General features: G+C 34.3%; 1 protein-coding gene across 3 annotated transcripts in view; it reads left to right on the top strand.

Moving 5' to 3' along the window:
- The window catches only part of NEDD1 (NEDD1 gamma-tubulin ring complex targeting factor), a 47,018-nt gene that overhangs the window by 10,854 nt on the left and 15,768 nt on the right, over window positions 1–20,396 (top strand). For 2 of the 3 annotated variants that reach the window (XM_060656696.3, XM_060656697.3), the window contains exons 5-8: window positions 2,447–2,587; window positions 13,952–14,181; window positions 15,572–15,773; window positions 16,155–16,350. In XM_060656696.3, the coding sequence (XP_060512679.2) occupies window positions 2,447–2,587; window positions 13,952–14,181; window positions 15,572–15,773; window positions 16,155–16,350 (769 nt within the window). The remainder of the gene's footprint in view (window positions 1–2,446; window positions 2,588–13,951; window positions 14,182–15,571; window positions 15,774–16,154; window positions 16,351–20,396) is intronic. The other variant, XM_060656698.3, reaches the window with a different exon arrangement.

Raw genomic sequence — 20,396 nt, forward strand, 5'->3', positions numbered from 1 at the left:
TTTTTAATTTTTATATGTTTTTAAAAAACTTTTAATATGAAAAGTTCTGAACATTGATGTGTATACACACACATGCACACGCACACACATTCATTATCAGACTTTGATGATGATGAACTCATGGCCAGTATTATTTTATCTGTTCCCTTATCTTCTCTCTAATCAGATTATTATATAATCTCAACCTCAGATTATTTTGAAGCAAATGCTGGATGTCGTTATTATTTGTTCATGTCCGATGTCACTGACTTAATTCTTACTAGGGAAGTTGTATATAGAGAATGATTTTCTCTTAGAGTAATTAAAATATAATCCTGTAATTGCTGTTTAAAATGTTACCTGTGGAAGTTTATTTTAGGTATTAGCTAAACTTTGAAGAGAATTAAGGAAAATTCAAAAGTTGCCAAAATAAGAATAGTTAACTTTTATTAAGTTCTTTGATATGCCAGCCACTGTGCATAATATACGTTTATTCTGTGTGTCTCAAGAATTCTGCAGATAGGTAGTGCTTGCTGTTCCTGTGTACCTTTGGAGGAGCTCAGGCTGAGAGAAGTTAAAGAACTTCTTCAGTGCCAAACAACTAGTATGACAAAGATGAGATGCAAACTCAGATTATTATCCATTGTTTAATCTTTTAAATTATGAAATAGTTGAATTAAAGCTATTTAGAGGGGGTATACATACTATGAGCAGAGAATGTTTTACAGAATTGAGAAGAGATTAGAAGTCTGTGGCCAGTTTTTGTCACATATTCTCACTCATTTTAGGAGCATCACTTACACCTCTAACTCCTACTGCATGAAAAATTCTACTTGTTTTTCCTTCCTCACTTTCCCCAATTACTCCAGATAGTTTTAGCTCTTCTCATTGTTTGCAACTCTTAGGGCACTTCATTGTTTGTTTTTTTTTTGTTTTTTTTTTTTTGTTCATTCAGTTAACAAGTATTTGACTAATTGTGATAGTGGGAAACCTAATCTTTCACTTGGGCTCTCTTCTCTGTGGTGCTCTCCCTGGTAACACAATTTTTAGCACTTGGTAGGTGCTTGTTGAAGATTTACAGAATGACTTATTTTCCACAGTTAAAATAAGGAAGACCCCTGCCTCTCTATAAAGTCGTAGAAATTGTATTGGACCCCATGTTCTTAATTTTCCAAGTGGGAACAATGCATTAAATGTCCACTCTCCTTTTTCTTCTCATCAGGCATTTTTTTTCCCCTTGGGATAGCAATTTTTTCTTTGATTTAGGAAAGGAGTGACATGTGAAAGTATCTCCAGACATGCTTGAGGGACCATTTGAAAAAATTGGATTATAAGTGGAATATTTTAGCTACTATTCTTGATGTTACATTAAGCTAATTATTAGATACAAAAGTTATTTTGTTTATATTATTAATATAAATAGCAAACTCTTAAAAACTATACTCTTAACTCTTACCACTTTTCTCTGTGCCTACTAGATATCTCTAATTTGACTTTGGAAAATATAGTGTTTGTGAACTCAGTTTGTTTAAAACCACTTTTATTTCCTCAAAGTGGATTCCCCTTTGGATTTTGGAGACAGCCTAATATCCCAAGAAGAAAATAGGCTTCGGGGTTTGACCTGGAATTGAATCCTGGGTCTGCCACTTAGTAGTTATGTGAGCTTGCACAGATTTCGTAAACTTCCTGTGCCTCATGTAGTTAACTCATCCATAAAATAAGAAAAGTGACCTTGCCTCCTAAGATTCTTCTAAGGATTAATAATAATCCATAAAGTTCCCAGCATTAGTAGGTATTCAGCAAATGGAAACAGCTGCTATTGTCTGTCAACCATGCCTTGCTCCTTCTGGCTTGGGCTTTTGTTTTGGCTGTCTTGCATTTTGCATGTCTGGTTTCTTTCCCCTTTCCCTGCTTTTGGTTTATTATTTTCTTTAAGGCTGACCTCAAGCTTTATGTCTTCCACAAAGCTTCCTCTGTCAACTCAGGTCCAGTTATGCCTTTTTCTCTTTCCTAGGACACTTTGCATCTACTACTCATTTAGCATTCCTTCTGCCATTTTCATGTTAATTTAAATGTCCCCTCTTCTTCATTGAACAGTGATTCTCTCAAGGCCAGGGACTCTCCCACAATAGTCAACTTGCTGTAAATGTTACTTGTCAGTGGAAGGGAGACATAATGCTATCTAGAAAATTACCTTCCCTTTTGTCTCTTGTTTTGGAGTGCATGATCATTATTACAGTTATAAAAACTAAGTCTCTTTTCCTTGAGAAGACTTGATGTTGATCAGATAGTTTCCTACTCATTTGAGTAATTTGTTTAGGTTATTTGAGGAAAATGTTAAAGCAAATATTAGATTCACAAATACATACTGTTTTATTTAAAAAAGAAATGAAATTTACAAGAACATGAAGATGTGAGGTATGACGGTTATGTGGCAGTGTACTTAACTTTCCTTTCTTTTTTTCAGGATCATAAAGATGAAGTAACTTGTGTTACATATAATTGGAATGATTGTTACATTGCTTCTGGATCTCTCAGTGGTGAAATTATTTTGCACAGTGTAACCACTAATTTATCTAGTACTCCTTTTGGCCATGGTAGTAACCAGGTACAGTATGGGTTTATTCAAAACAGAGTTGATAAGACAGAGTTACATAAGACAATGAATTTTAAGTTAAAAAAATTTTTTTTCCATGTTTTATTTATTTTTGAAAGAGAGAGAGCATGAGCAGGGGAGGGGCAGAGAGAGAGGGTGACACAGGATCCGAAGCTGACTCTGTGCTGACAGCAGTGAACCCAATGCAGGGGCTCGAACTCATGAACCGTGAGATCGTGACCTGAGCCAAAGTCGGACTCTCAACTGACTGAGCCACCCAGGTCCTCTCAATTTTAAGTTTTTAAAATTAAATATTTTAAATTTGTATTTAGTTTGCTTGAAAAATTTACAGCTAGCTATTTTTAATGGTCTTGTTTAAAAATGTTCGAATAAGGTAATTCATACTAGATTATATTGCTTATGTGTGTTGAGTTATGCCACTGAATAGCCACATGATCCTAGAATATGACTATATATAACAAAACACAAACAGTTGTTGGCAGGTGAAATCTGAAACATGGATATTAATCTTTCTATGACATCACAATTATAGAAGCATTGCTTATTTCCAACTGTACCAACTACAAGACAGATATTTCTCTTCATAAATACTGTTTGGTGGGCATGGATAATTGAGTGTGTTTAGGCACAGGGTAAATTGAGCTTTGTTTTTTGTGTTAAGTGTTCGATAGTTAACCAAATAAATTTAGTTACTCAAAAAATCTAATTCTTGGCCAACCTTCCGTGAAATTCTGGACAGAAATTTCTAGTGAAGTGCAATCTCTTTTAATCCTTAGTTTTTATTGTAATCACTTTGGCCCTATTATTAGATAAAATATGGGAGCTCTTCACTTTTAAAAAGCAGTTTTGGAAATCAGTATTCACTGTATATTTAGTGTTTAAAGAAAATTTAATGGATATTAAAATACAGAAAAGAAGTCTTTTCTCAAGTTTCTTCTGTATTGCGAGAATAAAAGAGATAAACCTATAGATGATATTATAGGTGATTCCTATAAAACAATCTTATGGTGATTCAAAACAGTGAGAGAAAATTATCTGGGAATAAAATAGGGAAAATTGAAGGAGAGAGGATTTTTAGCTGGGTCTAATGCTTAAATGATTTTTATTTTGTTTTGTTTTTACTACACTATGAATTGACTGCTAATTAGTTGATTCTAATTTATAGTAGGGTTAGCTCTGTACATTCCCATGTTACAGTTGGAACCGTGTCTCATTCCTTTGTCCTCAACCATTATCCAACTTTGTACTTCATGTGGAAAAGATCCTCAATAAATATGTGAGTGGATTTATAGGTAACAAAGATTTTAATAGGCTAATCTAGAACTTTGGGAGAAGAATATTTTATATGAAGGAAATCACACGAACAAAAACAAGGGTTAAGGAAAGCACGTAGGTTCTTCTTAGGGCCAATGTGAGAAGATATTGGAAAGGTAAATATAGAATAATGTTGATGTGGAACTTTGAATGCCAGACCAAAGATTTGGCTTTTATTTTGGAAGGCATTTAAGTTGCTAATCAGAGTTATTGATTAGTTGAATGTCAGAATCCTAGAAACCTTGAACTGAGAGAAAGCCTTTGGAGGCAATTTCACTTTCTGGCTTTTATGGATGTGGATGAGAGATTTGCCACAGAAAAATGCATTAATATTAGCATAAAAGCAGGAAGTAATATTTTGTTTTTGTGATTCTTTTTGGTTATTTATATTTTGATGAGGGAGACAAAAACCTAAGCCCATAGACATTGGAACTATTGTGAAAAGCATCATAGTGTTCCAATGTCTTGCTTCTTAAGGGAATTAATTTTTCTTCTTTCTCTCCTTTTTTTCCCCCCGATTTCTGATATATTAGAAGCATGACATGTTTAGCTTTATAAATTCTGAGTTGACTTTTTAGTAACATGAAAGGTCAGATACCTACCATGTATATTCTTACATTTCAGTTTGTATTGTATCTTACTAGAGAGGGGTTTTTTTGTTTTTTTATTAAAACCAGATATGAAGGAATAGTCCTGAAAACATTAGATTTAGTTATTGCTCTTGTCTTTATTATGTGTAAATTATTTAAATGTCTACAATTGAAATATAACTTACATAGTAAGTACATACATCTTAAGCATACAGCTTGATGAATTTTTATATGTACATATACCTGCGTAACTACCAGGTTCAAGGTATAGAACATTTCTGGCACATCAGAGGACTCCCCGCTTAACCTTTCCCAGGTGCTACCTCATATTTCTTAAAAGAATTGAATGTGTCTGGTTTCTTTTAGTCTTCACTATGTTTGCTTTGTTGGATGGAATAGTAGTTTATACTGTTTTACTGCTTTGTGGTTTTCCATTACATGGATATGCCACAGTTTGTTGATGGACATGTGAGTTGTTTTTAGTTTTTAGCTATTATAATAAAGCTGCTGTGAATATTATTGTATGTGTCTTCTTTTGGACATATGTTTTCATTTTTCTTGAGTAAATACTCATAAATGGACTTAAGTCTTAATGTAGGCATCATGTTTTACTATATTAAAAAATGCCAAAGGATTTTCTGAAATCCTTGTGCCATTGTACGCTTCTGCCAGCACTGTTTGTGAGATTCAGTTGCTCCACAGTTTTGCTAGTACCAACTATTGTGTCTTACTAATTGTAACAATTTTGATGGTTGTGTGGTGGTATCTTACTGTGTTTTCATTTTCATTTCTCTGTGTTGAATAAGTTGAGTGTATTTTCATATGCCTTTTTTTGTGTAGTCACTGTTCAAGAGTGTTCCTCCTTTTTGTATTTTGTTACTTGTGTTTTTTTCTGATAGATTTATAGTTTAATTGTATGTTCTGGATGGAGCAATTTTATGGATATGCATGTTGCATATATCTTCTTTTAGCTTACAGCTGGCCTTTTAACTCTAATGCCTTTGTAAAAAATGAATACAGGGGGTGCATCCAACTCTTGATTTTGACTCAGGTCATGATCTCACAGTTTGTGGGTGTGAGCCCCACATCAGGCTTCGTGCTGACAGTGTGGACCCTGCTTGGGATATTCTCTCTCTCTCTCTCTCTCTCTCTCTCTCTCTCTCTCCCTCCCCCTCTCCCCCCCTCCCTCCCTCCCTTGCTTGTGTGCACTCACTTTCCCACTCTCTCTCTCAAAATAAATAAATGAGCTTTAAAAAAAAATTTTTTTTTAAATGAGCAGAAGTTCTTAAATTTAATGAAATGTACTCTAGTACATCACTTTTTCTTTATGGATACTGCTTTTTGTGTCCTCTTGAAAAAAAATCTTGCTTGCCCCAAGGTCTTAAAATAGTGTCCTTTGTTTTCTTTTAGGTAAAGCTTTATTGTTTTACTTTCCCCATTTGTGTCTATTATCACCCATTTCAAATTAATTTTTGTGTATGGTGTGAGATATAGGGTTTAACTTTCCATACAGATATGTAATTACATCAGCATTACGTGTGGCAAAGACTATCCTGTAGCTCTCCAGTGAATGTCGGTGGTCAGAGGGTTTGGAGAGCATTCCAGGCAGAGGTTATCACCTTACTACCGTTTATTGTGTCTCAGGCACTGTGGTTATTGCTTTATATTCCATTTTCTCATTTAATTTTTGCTACTCATTTGTGAGATGTATGTTATTCTCATTTTATAAATGAGGACTTTCAGATTATAAGACTTTTAACTTAGTATTTTGAAGATCTACTCTTCAAGAGTGGTAGCACTGTTTTCTTTGGAATCTCTTTCTAGCTCAGGAACAGCTGAATATTTAAAGATTTGAGAACCCAAAGCTTTTGGAAACTTTGCAGTATTCTCTTGTCACTTTACAGATACTTTAAAATTCTAGGTGACAGGTCGCTGTATTGTTGATTTTCAAAGGATTTTCATTGATTAGTTGCAGAGCAAAACTGAATTTAAATTATCTTCTAGTTGAGGAAAACCGTAATGCTCTAGGCTTACCTCTTGTGCAAGGTCACCTGAGATTTTCACATACCTGCTGCCTCCTGCTAGCACAGGTCAGCAACTCTGTAAGATCTTTTGGTATAGTTCTGTCTCTCAGGTCCCACATTTATTTGGAGAGCCAGCTGTGTGAACTCCGGCAAGTTACTTAATTCTCAAGCCTCCTTTTCTTTATCCAGTGAAAATGAGAATATACTTTCAGTAGAGTTGTGTTATTTGTTTGTTTGTTTGTTTTAAGGGCTAAATGAGATGGTGAATGTGTTTAGCATAGCTCCTAATGTTTGGGTGAAGATCAGTGAACTTCAATGTGAGCTTTTAATGAATAATCATATTAAATCATTAAAATAGCTTTTGTGATTTACTTTCCCAAACTGGTGTGAATATCTTTAGGTTTAATGTATTCCCTCAAAACACCTGCTAATTTGCCAGTTGTAACTTGCCCTCAGTAATCATGTTTTGTGTTTTAGACTGACTTAGAAAAAGGAAAGCTTTAAAGAAAGTGAAGAAATTGAACTGGAGTAATTAATTTTTTCCCCTTTCCCTGGAGCGAATGTTTATATATTTTTTGTATACTGTATTATTTCATTTTCCTCAATACCTTTAAAGCCAAGTGCATGGGCTAGACAATACCGGTTGGTCCCTGTGTTTGTAACTATGCAGTTCCAGTTTTCTTAGTGAAGAAAGTTAAATTTTCATGATTCTGCATACTTATGTTTCCCTTATACAGGCATCATAATTGAAATCTTTGGAGTGATTTTTTTTTCTCCTACAAATGATTTCATTATGGCATACTTTATCTGTTGGTGACTAGACGCGTAGACTCGCTACTTGAGCATTCATTTAAAAGTTTTTTTTTATTAGAATTCATTTAAGATTTCAAATATATTAAATATTCACCTCTTAAATTTAAACAGTGTTCATAAAAATGTTAAGTCTGTCAGAAAATTGATATAATTCAACTCATATACTGTTACCCAGCCCAATTTCTGTGTTGATCAGTTTTACTCTAGGCAGGGTCTAGATTATTGAGAAAAATAGTTGATAGGGGACATCTGATGATTAAAATGTAAAATTTTTGTTTCTCTGAATAATCAAGAATTTGAAATCTTTAAAAATTATCAAATTGGTTTCTTAGCAAAAGTGACAACCGTGGAGTGTCCATGAATCTGCATTATACTGAATTTTGTATCAGAAATGAGATTGCCTATATTTAGGTCTTAACTTTGAAGTGTCTGAGCTGAATTGAAGCTATTAGTTTTGTGCGGATCACAGTGTCTTTTCACAGGGGAAAAAGAGCCTTGCTGCCTCTGCAGAACTGCTGGGGCTGACAGACCTCCCAGGTTACAGATGCATGTTGCTCTTTGGCAGGTTCAGCAGCACAGGCTCTCAAATAGGTTGACCTGTGTTGCCTTTCCCAAGCTGCAGTCCTTTTCGAAGATTTCAATAGGAATCTAAGGAATCAATAATGATCCTTTTTTTTTTCTTAAGTATAATTTATTGTCAAGTTAGCTAACATACAGTATACACAGTGTGCTCTTGGTTTCCAGAGTAGATTCCCATGATTCATTGCTTACATACAACACCCAAGTGCCCATCCCAAAAATGATCTTTAAATGCAGCAGGCTTTTCATGAGGTTTTAAATATAATGTATTTTAGTATATGTTAAATTTTATTCAGTGTGATTTTTGATATTTTAGGTATAGATCTTTTAAGTTTTAGTAAGCCTGTTTGCATAGAGTCTGGTAAATGTAAGTAATTATTAATTACACTTAAAAATAACAATTATTTTTGTCAAGAATGAGTTTAATTTTAATTTGGTTAACTTGTTTGCTTATATTTATACCTGAATTTCACCACTCAGAGTTTGACCACAGAGCTTTATATCTATCAGGTGGTCTCCTTGATGTTCTATAAGAGCATTGATATACAAAGTTTGCATGATAATATGTCCTTGAAGTATTTTCTTAGTATTTGTATATATTTGTCTAGTCTATATATAGTGTGTTCTTTGAGCAGTTTTATAATTGTCGTGTTGGCATAAAATAAACTTCTGATCCATACCTTTAATATACTTTTAAAGACTATTTTTTCCTTCTATATTTCTCTTCCAAATTTTCCTTAATGGGAAGAATGTTTTCTTGCAGTGTTACTATGTATATCTATCTTCCTTCCATAGTTAGAATCATTCTGTTGGTCCAGTCTTGTTGCCTGCCTTTTTCTCGGTAGTGTTCCATCCCAAGTATTCTCATTTTACTAGTCTTCATAACCATAATTTTTTAATGGCTCCATAACATTCCATGTTCAAACACCACGGTTTATCTAAACTTTCCCATATTTTAGATATTTTCCAAAATTTTACAATCACAAGCACCCTATCTATATTTATTAATATTATTTCCATAAATATGTGTTTTCTGTTTTTGACTTTTTCTGAGATAACAAATTCTCTTTCAGTGTAACTCAGCAGCAGGCTCACATTTTTCTTCCTTGAGGAACTCGAGTGTGTTACTCCCATCAATTTTGGTCTCAAATGTCTCATGATAATTTAAGTATTTTTTTCCTTATAAGTCACTTGTTCTTTCTCCCTAGATTTCCAAGGGATTTTTTTTTTTTTCTTTAAAGTCCAGAAATTTTACAGGGCACCTAGGTGGCTCAGTCGGTTAAACATCTGACTCCAGCTCAGGTCATGATCTCATGGTCTGTGGGTTCGAGCCCTGCTTTGGGCTGCTGTCTGTTGCCAGCACTGAGCCACCTCCCTATCCTCTGTCCCCCTCTTTCTCTGCCCTTTCCCCACTCGCTCTCTCTTTCAAAAATAAATAAGCATTCAAAAAAATGAATAAAGTCCAGTAATTTTATTAGATTATGTCTTGGTATTGATCGTTCTGTATTGCTATTCATAGGGACATGGTGTGCTCATTTAATATGTTGTTTCAGATCTTTCAGGAAAGTTTTCTTGAATTATATAGCTTTTAGTAATTTGTTATTTTCCTTATGTTTGTCTTTTCTTTGTTAGATCTTCTTCAGAGATTTATTACTTTCAAATCATTTTAACTTTTTCCTTATTTTTAATTTTCAAAAATTCTTTCCTTTTTGTCTGTCTTTAAGGTGTTATCTATTGTGTTTAATCATTCTTGTATTCCTTTTAAATTAGCCTTCATTTTGAAGAGACTTTAAAAATTTCTAATTCTTTCCCAAGTTCTAACATCTCATTTCTGTTTTCGAATTCTGATTTATATTGTTTTTTTTAAATGTCTTGTATCATATTATTTTCTTTTTGGTCATTTCTTGAGAATGCCTTTCTTTTTATTCTCTTTGTTCTCATAATAACTTTGTATGGGATTTATCTGCAAAGTTAGTTTCCCTGAACTTCTACACAGGGATGGGGTTCAGGGTATCTTTTCTAGCTTTACAGAGCTCCCTCTTGTTTTCAGTTTTGTTCTTTGGTTTTTCTTTTTAATGGCAATTTAATTTCCGAGGTTGCCTGGCTTTGTTCCACTCACTTACTTGTATGTGAACTTTTGCTCTCCTTCAGCTCTGTTGACTGAATGGAAGTGGGTAGTAGCTCCAGTGACAGTTAATTAGTGCTTGAAATGAGACTCTGGAAATTAAGAAGAGCAGGGGGATGGAGTTGAAGGGATATTGTATATATTTATGTATGTGTGTACAGGTACACATATATAGAGTATACAGTGTATAATGTATATACGGTGTCTAATATATCTATATGTGTATATATAGGTATTGGAGATTATAAAACTATAATAAAATATGAATGTACATTCTTATCTCTGTGAAGGTAAGGCTTTTCTATGTATAAGAACAAAGTTATAAGTCAGGGGAACAAATTTGATAAATTTAAGTACATAAAACTTAAAATCTGGCAAAAAGCAAGATTTGAAAAAGTTAACAAAATTGAAAGGAAAATGGGGAAATATTTATACCTATGAGAGCATTAATGTCTTTATTATAGGAAAATCAATTGCAAAATAGGATTTAAAAAAATCTTAATAGCCCAATAGAAAATAAACAAGGTAGATTAATGGGCAGTTCACAAAAAAAGGAAGACAGATGGTCATTTAGCATTTTTCAACTGAGAACCTTTAAAGCATGAACAGCAGTGAAATACAAATTCTTTCAGAAATTAGCAGTTTTTAAAAATGATAATAGTTAGGGTACTTGGAAGTTGGAAATAACCTAAATGTCCAACATTAGATTATTTAGGTAAATTGATATACTAATACATTCATGTATTATCCAGCTGTTAAAATCGTGTGATAAAATATTAGTGACAACACCAACTTCATCTTAATAAAGTATGATCCCAGGTTTTCTGTTTATACTTTACTGAATTCAAACAAACGTACATTAACACAGAAAAGTATTTAAACAGGGGTGCCCGGGTGGCTCAATTGGTTAAGTGTCTGACTTTGGCTCAGGTTATGATCTCATGGTTCGTGGGTTCAAGCCCCATATTGGACTCTGTGCTGACAGCTCAGAGACTGGAGCCTGCTTTGGATTCTGTGTCTCCCCCTCTCTCTGCCCCTCCTCTGCTTGCACTCTGTCTCTCAAAAATAAACATTAAAAAAATATTTAAACAATAAAACTAAGACTTATTTACAACAAAACTAAATGTTAACCAGTTTTTCTGTAGGTGGTAGGATTATGGATGGTTTTTTCTCTTCTTTTTTTTTTTATGGGTGGTTTTTTTTTTTTTCCCCAAACATTTATAGCAGGTGTCAACAAACCATGACCCAATAGCTGGCCATTATTTGTGTAAATAAAAATTTATTGGAACACATCCGTGCTTATTCATACTGCTTTTGTGGTACAACAGCATAAAACATTTACTATTTGATCCTTCGAGAAAAAGTTGGCCAGCCCCTGATCTAGAGTGATGTATTTTTTATATTTAGAAACATATATTTCTCCACAGGCATATACATTCTTACATAATAATAATGTGAGAAAAAATAGTATTGCTGCTTTATAGGGATTTTTTAAATAAGGTTCCTGGCAATATATTTCTTTTTCTTAGAAGTAGCTTGAATCTGGAGCAACATAGGGGCTTAATAAGTGCTGCTGATACTAATATGTATTAGTACTTATTTTAAATATAATTTAGCAGATTAATAGTTTGGGTATCCAGGATTATGGATACTCTCTTAATGATACTCTAAAGGCATCATGATTTAATAGATGTAGAGACATCAGAAAGACCTCTTTTTTCAGAGAGATAGAGGGGAAACCATTTAAAGAAGTCAGTGTAGCTACTTAGGGTTTTTTAAAAAATATATACATGTCAAAGATGGTCAGATGGGTGCATAAGCAATGAAGAATGAGTCATGTGAGAATAGCGGTGATGGCTATTATGTCCCTGGCTCTGCGCAGAAACTATTTAATCCTCAGAACAACCTTGACTGCAAAACAAGAGTGTTTTCTATTTTGTAGTTGAGCACACTGAGGCTTGGAGAGTGTAATTTACCCAAGACCTGCAAAACTTGGCTGAGACCCTACTTGAACCCAGGTTATCTGAGAGGAAGATTTATGGTTTTCTTTAGCCTTTTCCTAAAGAGTTGCCATACAGGTCCACAGAATATAAAGCACATTTGGAATTTAGGATTTGATTTAATCAAGAAATACATTTTTAACTATTTATAAAGTTTCATTATATAAAATAGTAAGCTTCTTGTTCCTTGCTATATTCAAATAGATTCTGGATGACCATATTTTAAGGACTCCTGCTATGACTAAGAGGTTGAATTTTATGTACTTTGAGGATCTAGGAGGTCTGTGATTTTATGGTTTTATTTATTTATTTATTTCAGTTCTGCCTGTGTATTTAATTCAAATTTAGATTTTATGAGGGGCGCCTGGGTGGCTCAGTCAGTTAAGCGGCCGACTTTGGCTCAGATCATGATTTCGCCGTCCGTGAGTTTGAGCCCCACGTCGGGCTCTGTGCTGAAGGTTCAGAGCCTGGAGCCTGTTTCAGATTCTGTGTCTCCCTCTCTGTGACCCTCCCCCGTTCATGCTCTGTCTCTCTCTGTCTCAAAAATAAGTAAACGTTAAAAAAAAAAATTCAAATTTAGATTTTATGAAGGACCCTAACTATATGAACTCTTAACATGCTGCAGAATTTTTTTAAAAATTGTCTTGCTTATGTTTTGATGGGTTGATATGTGACTCTATAAACATCACAGTTCACTAAAAAATCTCTGTGTCTTTTATATAGTTAAGCTGTGAGTAGTGTATTTTTTCTTGAGTATAGACCAGAGGAAAGATTTGGCTATTTGAGTGGATATACTTTTCCTCAACAAATACGCAAAATATAAACCAACGCTTTCTGTTTGTACTCTAATCATATGAAAATGAGGAGCCAAATTTAATGGACGACCATAGTAATTATCTTACCTTGGGTGTCTGTATGTATATATATATATATATATATATAGCTACTATCTCCTACTAGTGACTGCTTTATTGCTTTATTCAGTACTGTAACTTAACTCTTTGAAGATGTCTTAGAGCCAGTTTCCCACTCTGTGGATTCTACTTTTAATTTCTATGTTTATATTGCTGGTTCTGTGCAGTGAAAAATTAGTTTAAATGTAAAATATTTAATCCTCTGCTCAGTGAATGATAATATCAATACAAGTTTGAAAGCAACATTTTAGTAAAAGTGGATAAAATTCATCCAGTTTTAATTCAAGACCTGTTTACTCAAACTGAATCTTTGTTTATTCTGGTCCAACAGAAACTAGAAAGAGAGTATGTCTCCACTGCCCCCAGGGAGGAGTGTTTAGAGAAAGGCCAGTATTGCCCTCAGGCTGATGCCTTTGAAAGAATGGATATTATCCATTCCCAGTCTATAGTGTTGTCAATTATTTCTTTGTGATTTAGTTAATTTTTTATTATGCTTCAGGTGTTAAATTGCCAGTACATCAGATGCTCAGATTCAAACAAATATATCCAAATATCTAAAATACATATAGAAAATAAATTTGAAATATTGCTCATTCTCTGCCAGTGTTCTCTTACACTTGTTCGTGTTTTGGCTGTGATTGGCTACTACTGGGCCTTTTACTTATGGTAGATGTTCCTAATCCTGATGAATTAATGTAGTAATCTCAACATCTTGTATTTTTCCTCCGCAAAAGGGGAGATTGAGGTAGCTCTATTCCAAGATAATAAAATCATGACAGATTTAATTACTAGAATATTGGTATGTATTGGGGTCATCTTATAACCCACTAAATGATTTTATGGTTGTCATAATTAAAACCTGTTACTGTATAAACCAGAGAGGTCCTAAATCCCCTGTGAATAGTGTGGTTGATGGTTGGCCATTATTTATATAGTTTATATAAAATGTTCTTATGAATGCTTACAGTTACATAAAATTTATTCCTATTTTCATAGTCTGTTCGGCACTTGAAGTACTCCTTGTTTAAGAAATCACTACTGGGCAGTGTTTCGGATAACGGAGTAGTAACTCTCTGGGATGTGAATAGCCAGAGTCCATACCATAACTTTGACAGTACACATAAAGCTCCAGCTTCTGGCATCTGTTTTTCTCCTGTCAATGAATTGCTATTTGTGACTATAGGCTTGGATAAAAGAATCATTCTCTATGATACTTCAAGTAAGAAGTAAGTGTGACATGATCATTTCTTAATTTAGTAACAAATAACTATAATCTCATTAGCAGACATATTTGTGATTTACATAGACCTCTGATTAATGTTTGGGACATCTAAAGTTTGTGTACTTGATATCTAAAAGATAAATTTTTCTCTTTTTTCTCGCATGCAGAAAAAAATAGATGAAATGTGGATGTTCTTTAGAGTACATCTGGATGATGAATGTTAAGAATAGCATGTTAATGATGGCACATCTTTATTTTAGCATAGTATTCTTTTTCAAAAATACAACTGAATATATTTTTTAAGGCAATATGATTAATTTGCTTTAAAATTCATTATCTACAGCAATGTTTCTAAACTGCTAACATTTTGGGCTGGATAATTCTTGGATGTGGGATGCGGGGGCAGGGGGTGGGGTGGCTGTCCTGGGTATCGTAGAATATTCAGCAGCGTCCCTGGCCTCTACCCACTAGATGCTAGTAGTATTCCCCAAATTAGCAAGAGTAGCAAAATTGCCCTTAGTTGAGAACCACTGATCTAGAGCTAAAGGGTATGTAATCTTTTAAGTATCTGGGTCAGTTGTGCCTTCTTTCTTACAGTTATAGCTGTGCTTCGTTAGCTGTTAAAAAAAAAAATGGTTATAAGAGTGCTACAGGTGTATTCAAAACACCTAACCATATCTAAAGATTGTGTGGAAGAAAATGGTAATGTTACTACTAGGGAAGGACCCACTATCAGCCCTTGTTAAAAGTTTACTTGTTTCACTTTCTTCTTTTTTAAAAATTGTTGTTTTACTCTTTCTTGTTAACTAATTTGCTGAGAACCTTAAGAGTCAGTAAGCATTTCTCTCGTACACCAGACACTGTGGCAAAAAGCTCAGCTTCAGCAGGTCAGTATCCATATTTCTGTATTGGCTTCATGAGGATCAAGCTACATGGATTGTTAGCTTTTTGGTCAAGAAATGCACAGCTGCTCCCCTGTGATGAAAGGTCATAGTCCTCTTGAGACTTGAGCAGGTCAATAAATGGAAGGGGGATACTTAGGGCCTCCTTAACCCTGAGACTAGAACCCTTGTTTGTGGAGTAACACCAGGAAGTCTGCCACGTTCACTGTCAAAGTAGTAATTACTCAAAAGAATACATATTGCTTCTGAAGATGTAGAACTTAACCTGTTGGAAGTGAATAGAAAAATACGATGTTGTGTTCAGCAGTTCCTTTATCTGCCATTGTATTAGAAATGTCTCTAAGTCTAATTCTGAATTTCTGCTTTATGCAAATATTTGGAATGTGTATTCTAAGTAACTTTGGTTTTGGTCGATAGCTGTCTAACGTCACATATGCTTGTATACCTGTATATACTCACATACCTACATAGACTTTGTTCCCCTTTCCAAAGGCTAGTGAAAACGCTAGTGGCCGATACCCCTCTAACTGCAGTAGATTTCATGCCTGATGGAGCCACTTTGGCTATTGGATCTTCCCGTGGGAAAATATATCAATATGATTTAAGGATGTTGAAATCACCAGTTAAGACCATCACTGCTCACAAGACTTCTGTGCGATGTATAGCATTTCAGTACTCCACTGCTCTTTCTAAGGTAAGGTATTTTCTTTCTTTTGATTGTTTTTGATTTTACTAAATAAGTGTAGCTCAGAATATGGAAGTCATATTTTGTCCATTAAACACATTGTAGTTTTGCTTTATGATCATTCTTGTATGAAAGCATTTTAAATAGTTTTGATACAAAGTTATTTGATACTTGGTTTTAAACTATTTTTTTGTACTTAATTCTCGTATTTCTTCAAAAATATTTTAAAAGGCTTTTTGGTTCAGAGGGAAACTCTCAGATTCATCAGCAGGCTTAAGATTTGTAAGGGAAAATATATGTATTTTTATCCTAACAAGGAATTGATAAAATATTAATGTATACTATGGAGCATTAGAAACCTGAGCTTTTAAATATTCCATTACATTTCAGTCAAGTTTAAATAAAGGCTGTTCAAATAAGCCCACAGCTGTGAACAAACGAGCCATTAATGTGAGCACTACCAGTGGAGGAGTTCAGAATTCTGGAGTCGGCCGAGAAGCAGCCACCTCTTCCACTGGCACAGCTCTCCCACAGCCCATGACAACAGCTGGGGGAAAAGGAGCAGTTGCTGTTCAAGACAAAGCAGGTAAATGCTGCTTACGCGTTTATGGTATTTGGAGTTTCCATCCGGCACCCCACCCCAATATGTATTATTAGCACTTTCTTCAAGAGCCTAGAACTCAAATTCACTTGTGTATTTAAGTAAAATTATTAGTAGATGGTAAAAATGGAAGAAGTGACCATTTTAACTTGAGCTATAAATTTTTTAAAAATTAATGAAAGGTACTTAATCTATTTAGCTAAACTTTTTTTTTTTTTAATGTTTATTTATTTTTGACAGAGAAGCAGAGCACAAGTGGGGGAGGGGCAGAGAGAGAGAGAGGGAGGCACAGAATCCAAAGCAGGCTCCAGGCTCAGAGCTGTCAGCCCAGGGCCCGACGCGGGGCTCAAACCCAGGAACTATGAGATCGTGACCTAAACCAAAGTCAGACGCTCAACCGACCGAGCCATCCAGGTGCCCCTAGCTGAACATTTGTTGTAAGAAATATTATCTTACAAATAGAATAATACCAATTTAGAAATTATCCTTAATACCACTCCAGACTGGATGTCTTGTGTCTACAGATTAATCAATAGAGAATATGATTCTTTGATGTTGTCACTTTGATTTGATCTCTGAGTTACAAAAAAAGCTATTAGTGGCTTCTTTTATTTCATATTTCATAACAAAGTAAGTCAGGTGATGAAGTGAATTTATTTAAGTGCTGAATAGTGCCTGGTACCTATTAAGCAGTATATTAGTAGTTTGTTAAACAAAAATAAACAAAAATGTTGTCATTTTTAAATAATTTCTTCTATTCCAATAATCATATTGATAGAATGGTTCTTAAAAAATTCGTTTAGACTTTGTGAAGGTATAATATGATGATAAGCTTCCCTGTTTACTATAGAGAATATTCTTTTTCTCTCAATTCCTGAAAACGTTTTTTTTTTTTTTTATTTTAAGTTATGCTATACTATCACCTTACAACATATTTTTTAAAAGCCTGCATGGTATATATACCACTCTGTTTCCAAACTAGTCTCATTAGAAATGGATGTATCCATGTCTTTTTAAGGTTTCAGGACAAATACTTAACTTGGACACAAGTATTGGTTGGTACCTTCCCAGCATGAGTTTATGATTTTCAAGTAGAAGCAAAACTTTGTTAGCCTTGATAGTATGGAATAGCTTTTTTAAAAAAATAGTATATATATTCATTATAAATTTTCTGTTAATATCTACATCATCCTTACATAAAAGTCATTACATATTATATAAAAAAATAATTAGTTCTTATTTAAGAACTCCTGGAAACAAATATTATTGCTATATACTTAGAAGAAGAAATTAAGTTTGAAATATAACTTTGAGTAATGTTTCCCAAGATGTTGAATTAACTATATTATGAAAATTGTCACTATTTTCAAAGATAATTTTATTATTACTGATTTTATTCATATTTCCAAAATTAAATAAAATAAAGTTTCTCTCATTTACTCTGAGCTTTATGAAATCTCACTGTTATTCATTTAGTTTTTAATAAGGAAACTCATGTAACGATGACAGCATTAATTAGGAAATGCAAGACTTGGGTCTGCAGGGTCACTGATTAATGATAACTCTTGGCTGATTAGCAAAGTTTCTGACAAAATGAATGTTTGCCCTGTACCCACAAAGAGTTAGAAACTTTTATTTATTAATTTTATTTTGAAATAATTGCAAACTTATAGAAAATTTTCAAAAATAGTATAAAGAACTCCTGAGCTCTAGTATACTCTTCAGCAGATTCACTGTTTTATAAATTTTACCACATTTGCTTCATCGTTTGCTCTCTCTTACATACACATACATGTACGTTTCCCTGCTCTGAAACAGAGAGTTTGTTAGACATAAGTCTTGGGTCTGTGACTTCCTACTAGGATGACTTTGGGCAGTTTTTTAACCACTTTGAGTCTTATTTTTTCTTCCATAGATAATATTTAACTTTTAGCGATATTATGAAAACCAGAGAAAATATATCAGTAGGCACACAATAGGCTCTCAGTAAATTATGGTTTTACTAATACTGTCATCACAGTTTTCATCATTACTATTACTATTATTTTAAACTCCCTAAAATGAGTCTGAGATTTGAAAAAGTTCATGTTGCTCTACTAAAGGCGCCAACCAGTGCATTCCCACCAACAGTGCAAGAGGGTTCCCCTTTCTCCACATCTTCACCAATACCAGTTGTTTCCTGTGTTGTTGATTTTAGCCATTCTGACCGGTGTGAGGTGATGTCTCATTGTAGTTTTGATTCATCTTTCTCTGATGATCAGTGATGTTGAGCATCTTTTCATGTGTCTGTTGGTCATCTGCATGTCTTCTTTGGAGAAATGTCTATTCATGTCTTCCACCCATTCTTAATTGGATTATTTGTTTTTTGAGTGTCGAGTTTTAGAAGTTCTTTACAGATTTTGGATACTAACCCTTTATCAGATATGTCATTTGCAGATATCTTCTCCCATTCCGTAGGTTGCCTTTTAGTATTGTTGATTGTTTCCTTTGCTGTGCAGAAGATTTTGATTTTGATGAAGCCCCAGTAGTTTACTTTTGCTCTTGTTTCCGCAGGTGGCATATCTAGAAGGAAGTTGCTGTGAGTCATGTCAAAGAGGTTACTGCCTGTGTTCTCCTCTGAGATTTTAATGGTTTCATGTCTCACATTTAGGTCTTTGATCCATTTTGAGTTAAGTGTATGGTGTAAGAAAGTGGTCCACTTTCATTCTTCCACATGTTGCTGTCCAGTTTTCCCAACATCATTTGTTGAAGATACTGTCTTTTTCCCACTAGATTTTCTTTCCTGTTTTGTTGAAGATTAATTGACCATGTAGTTCCTTTGTGGGATTTCTATTCTGTTCCATTGATCTGTGTATCTATTTTTGTGCCACTACCATACTGTTTTGATCACTACAGCCTTGTAGAACTTGAAGTCTGGAATTGTGTTGCTTCCAGCTTTGCTTTTTCTTAACTCTAGAGAACAAACTGTTACCAGAGGGGAGGTGGGTCGGGGATAGGTGAAATAGGTGATGAGGATTAAGGAGGGCACTTGTGATGAGCACTGGGTCTTGTATGGAAGTGTTGACTCATTATATTGTACACCTGAAACTAATATTATACTGTATGTTAACCAACTGTAATTTAAATAAAAACTTATAAAAAATAAAGAACCTCGGGTCGCCTGGGTGGCTCAGTTGGTTGAGCGTCCAACTTCGACTCAGGTCATGATCTCACGGTCCATGGGTTCGAGCCCCGCGTCAAGCTCTGTGCTGACAGCTCAGAGCCTGGAGCACCTCTCTCTCTGCCCCTCCCCTGCTCATGCTCTGTCTCTCTCTGTCTCAAAAATAAATAAAAACATTTAAAAAAATTAAAAAAGAATAAAGAACCTCTGCAGATTTATTGCTAGTGCTCACTTTCAGTAGGAAACAGCCATTTAAGAAGTAAAAACATAAGGCTTTAGCACTACTTCCAAATGATACTAAACTTCTGTTTCCTAAAGTTCCAGAGGCTAGAGTTATGCATTCGTAATGTTTAACGACCTAGAAGAAGAAGAGAAAATTTCTTCTTTATAACAATTCAACTCTTGGTGTAAACACTTCAATGATAGTGATGTATAAATGTTCAGTAATATTTTAACTTTCTATCAGATACTATTATAAAAGTTTATTTCATTTGCGAGACTTGGACATTTTTGGATATGCTGGCTGTTCTTTGTTTTTATCCTAGCTTTTCAGGATCTTGGGACCAAGATAGCAAATAAAACACTACTTAAATGATAGTGTAATACAGTAACATGCTACCAATTAAAATACCGGATTTTCATCACAGGTCTCGAATTTCTAGAACTTAGTCCTCAACCCAGAAATGAGCAAGAGGCTACTGAGCTCACAGAGTTCCTCTTCCAAAGTCCCTGCCCTAATCCCTTGCATTATATACTGGCAGGGAAAACAAAACCGTGTGGCTCTTTATTATTGTCTGCTATGCTATTCTTTATGAGTTTAGTATTCTGGTTTCCTTCCTTCTAGTAAACTATCCAGAGGCTAGTGAAGTCA

This window comes from Panthera onca, chromosome B4, assembly GCF_046562875.1.
Source record: "Panthera onca isolate mPanOnc1 chromosome B4, mPanOnc1 haplotype 2, whole genome shotgun sequence".
Classification (NCBI taxonomy): Eukaryota; Metazoa; Chordata; class Mammalia; order Carnivora; family Felidae; genus Panthera; species Panthera onca.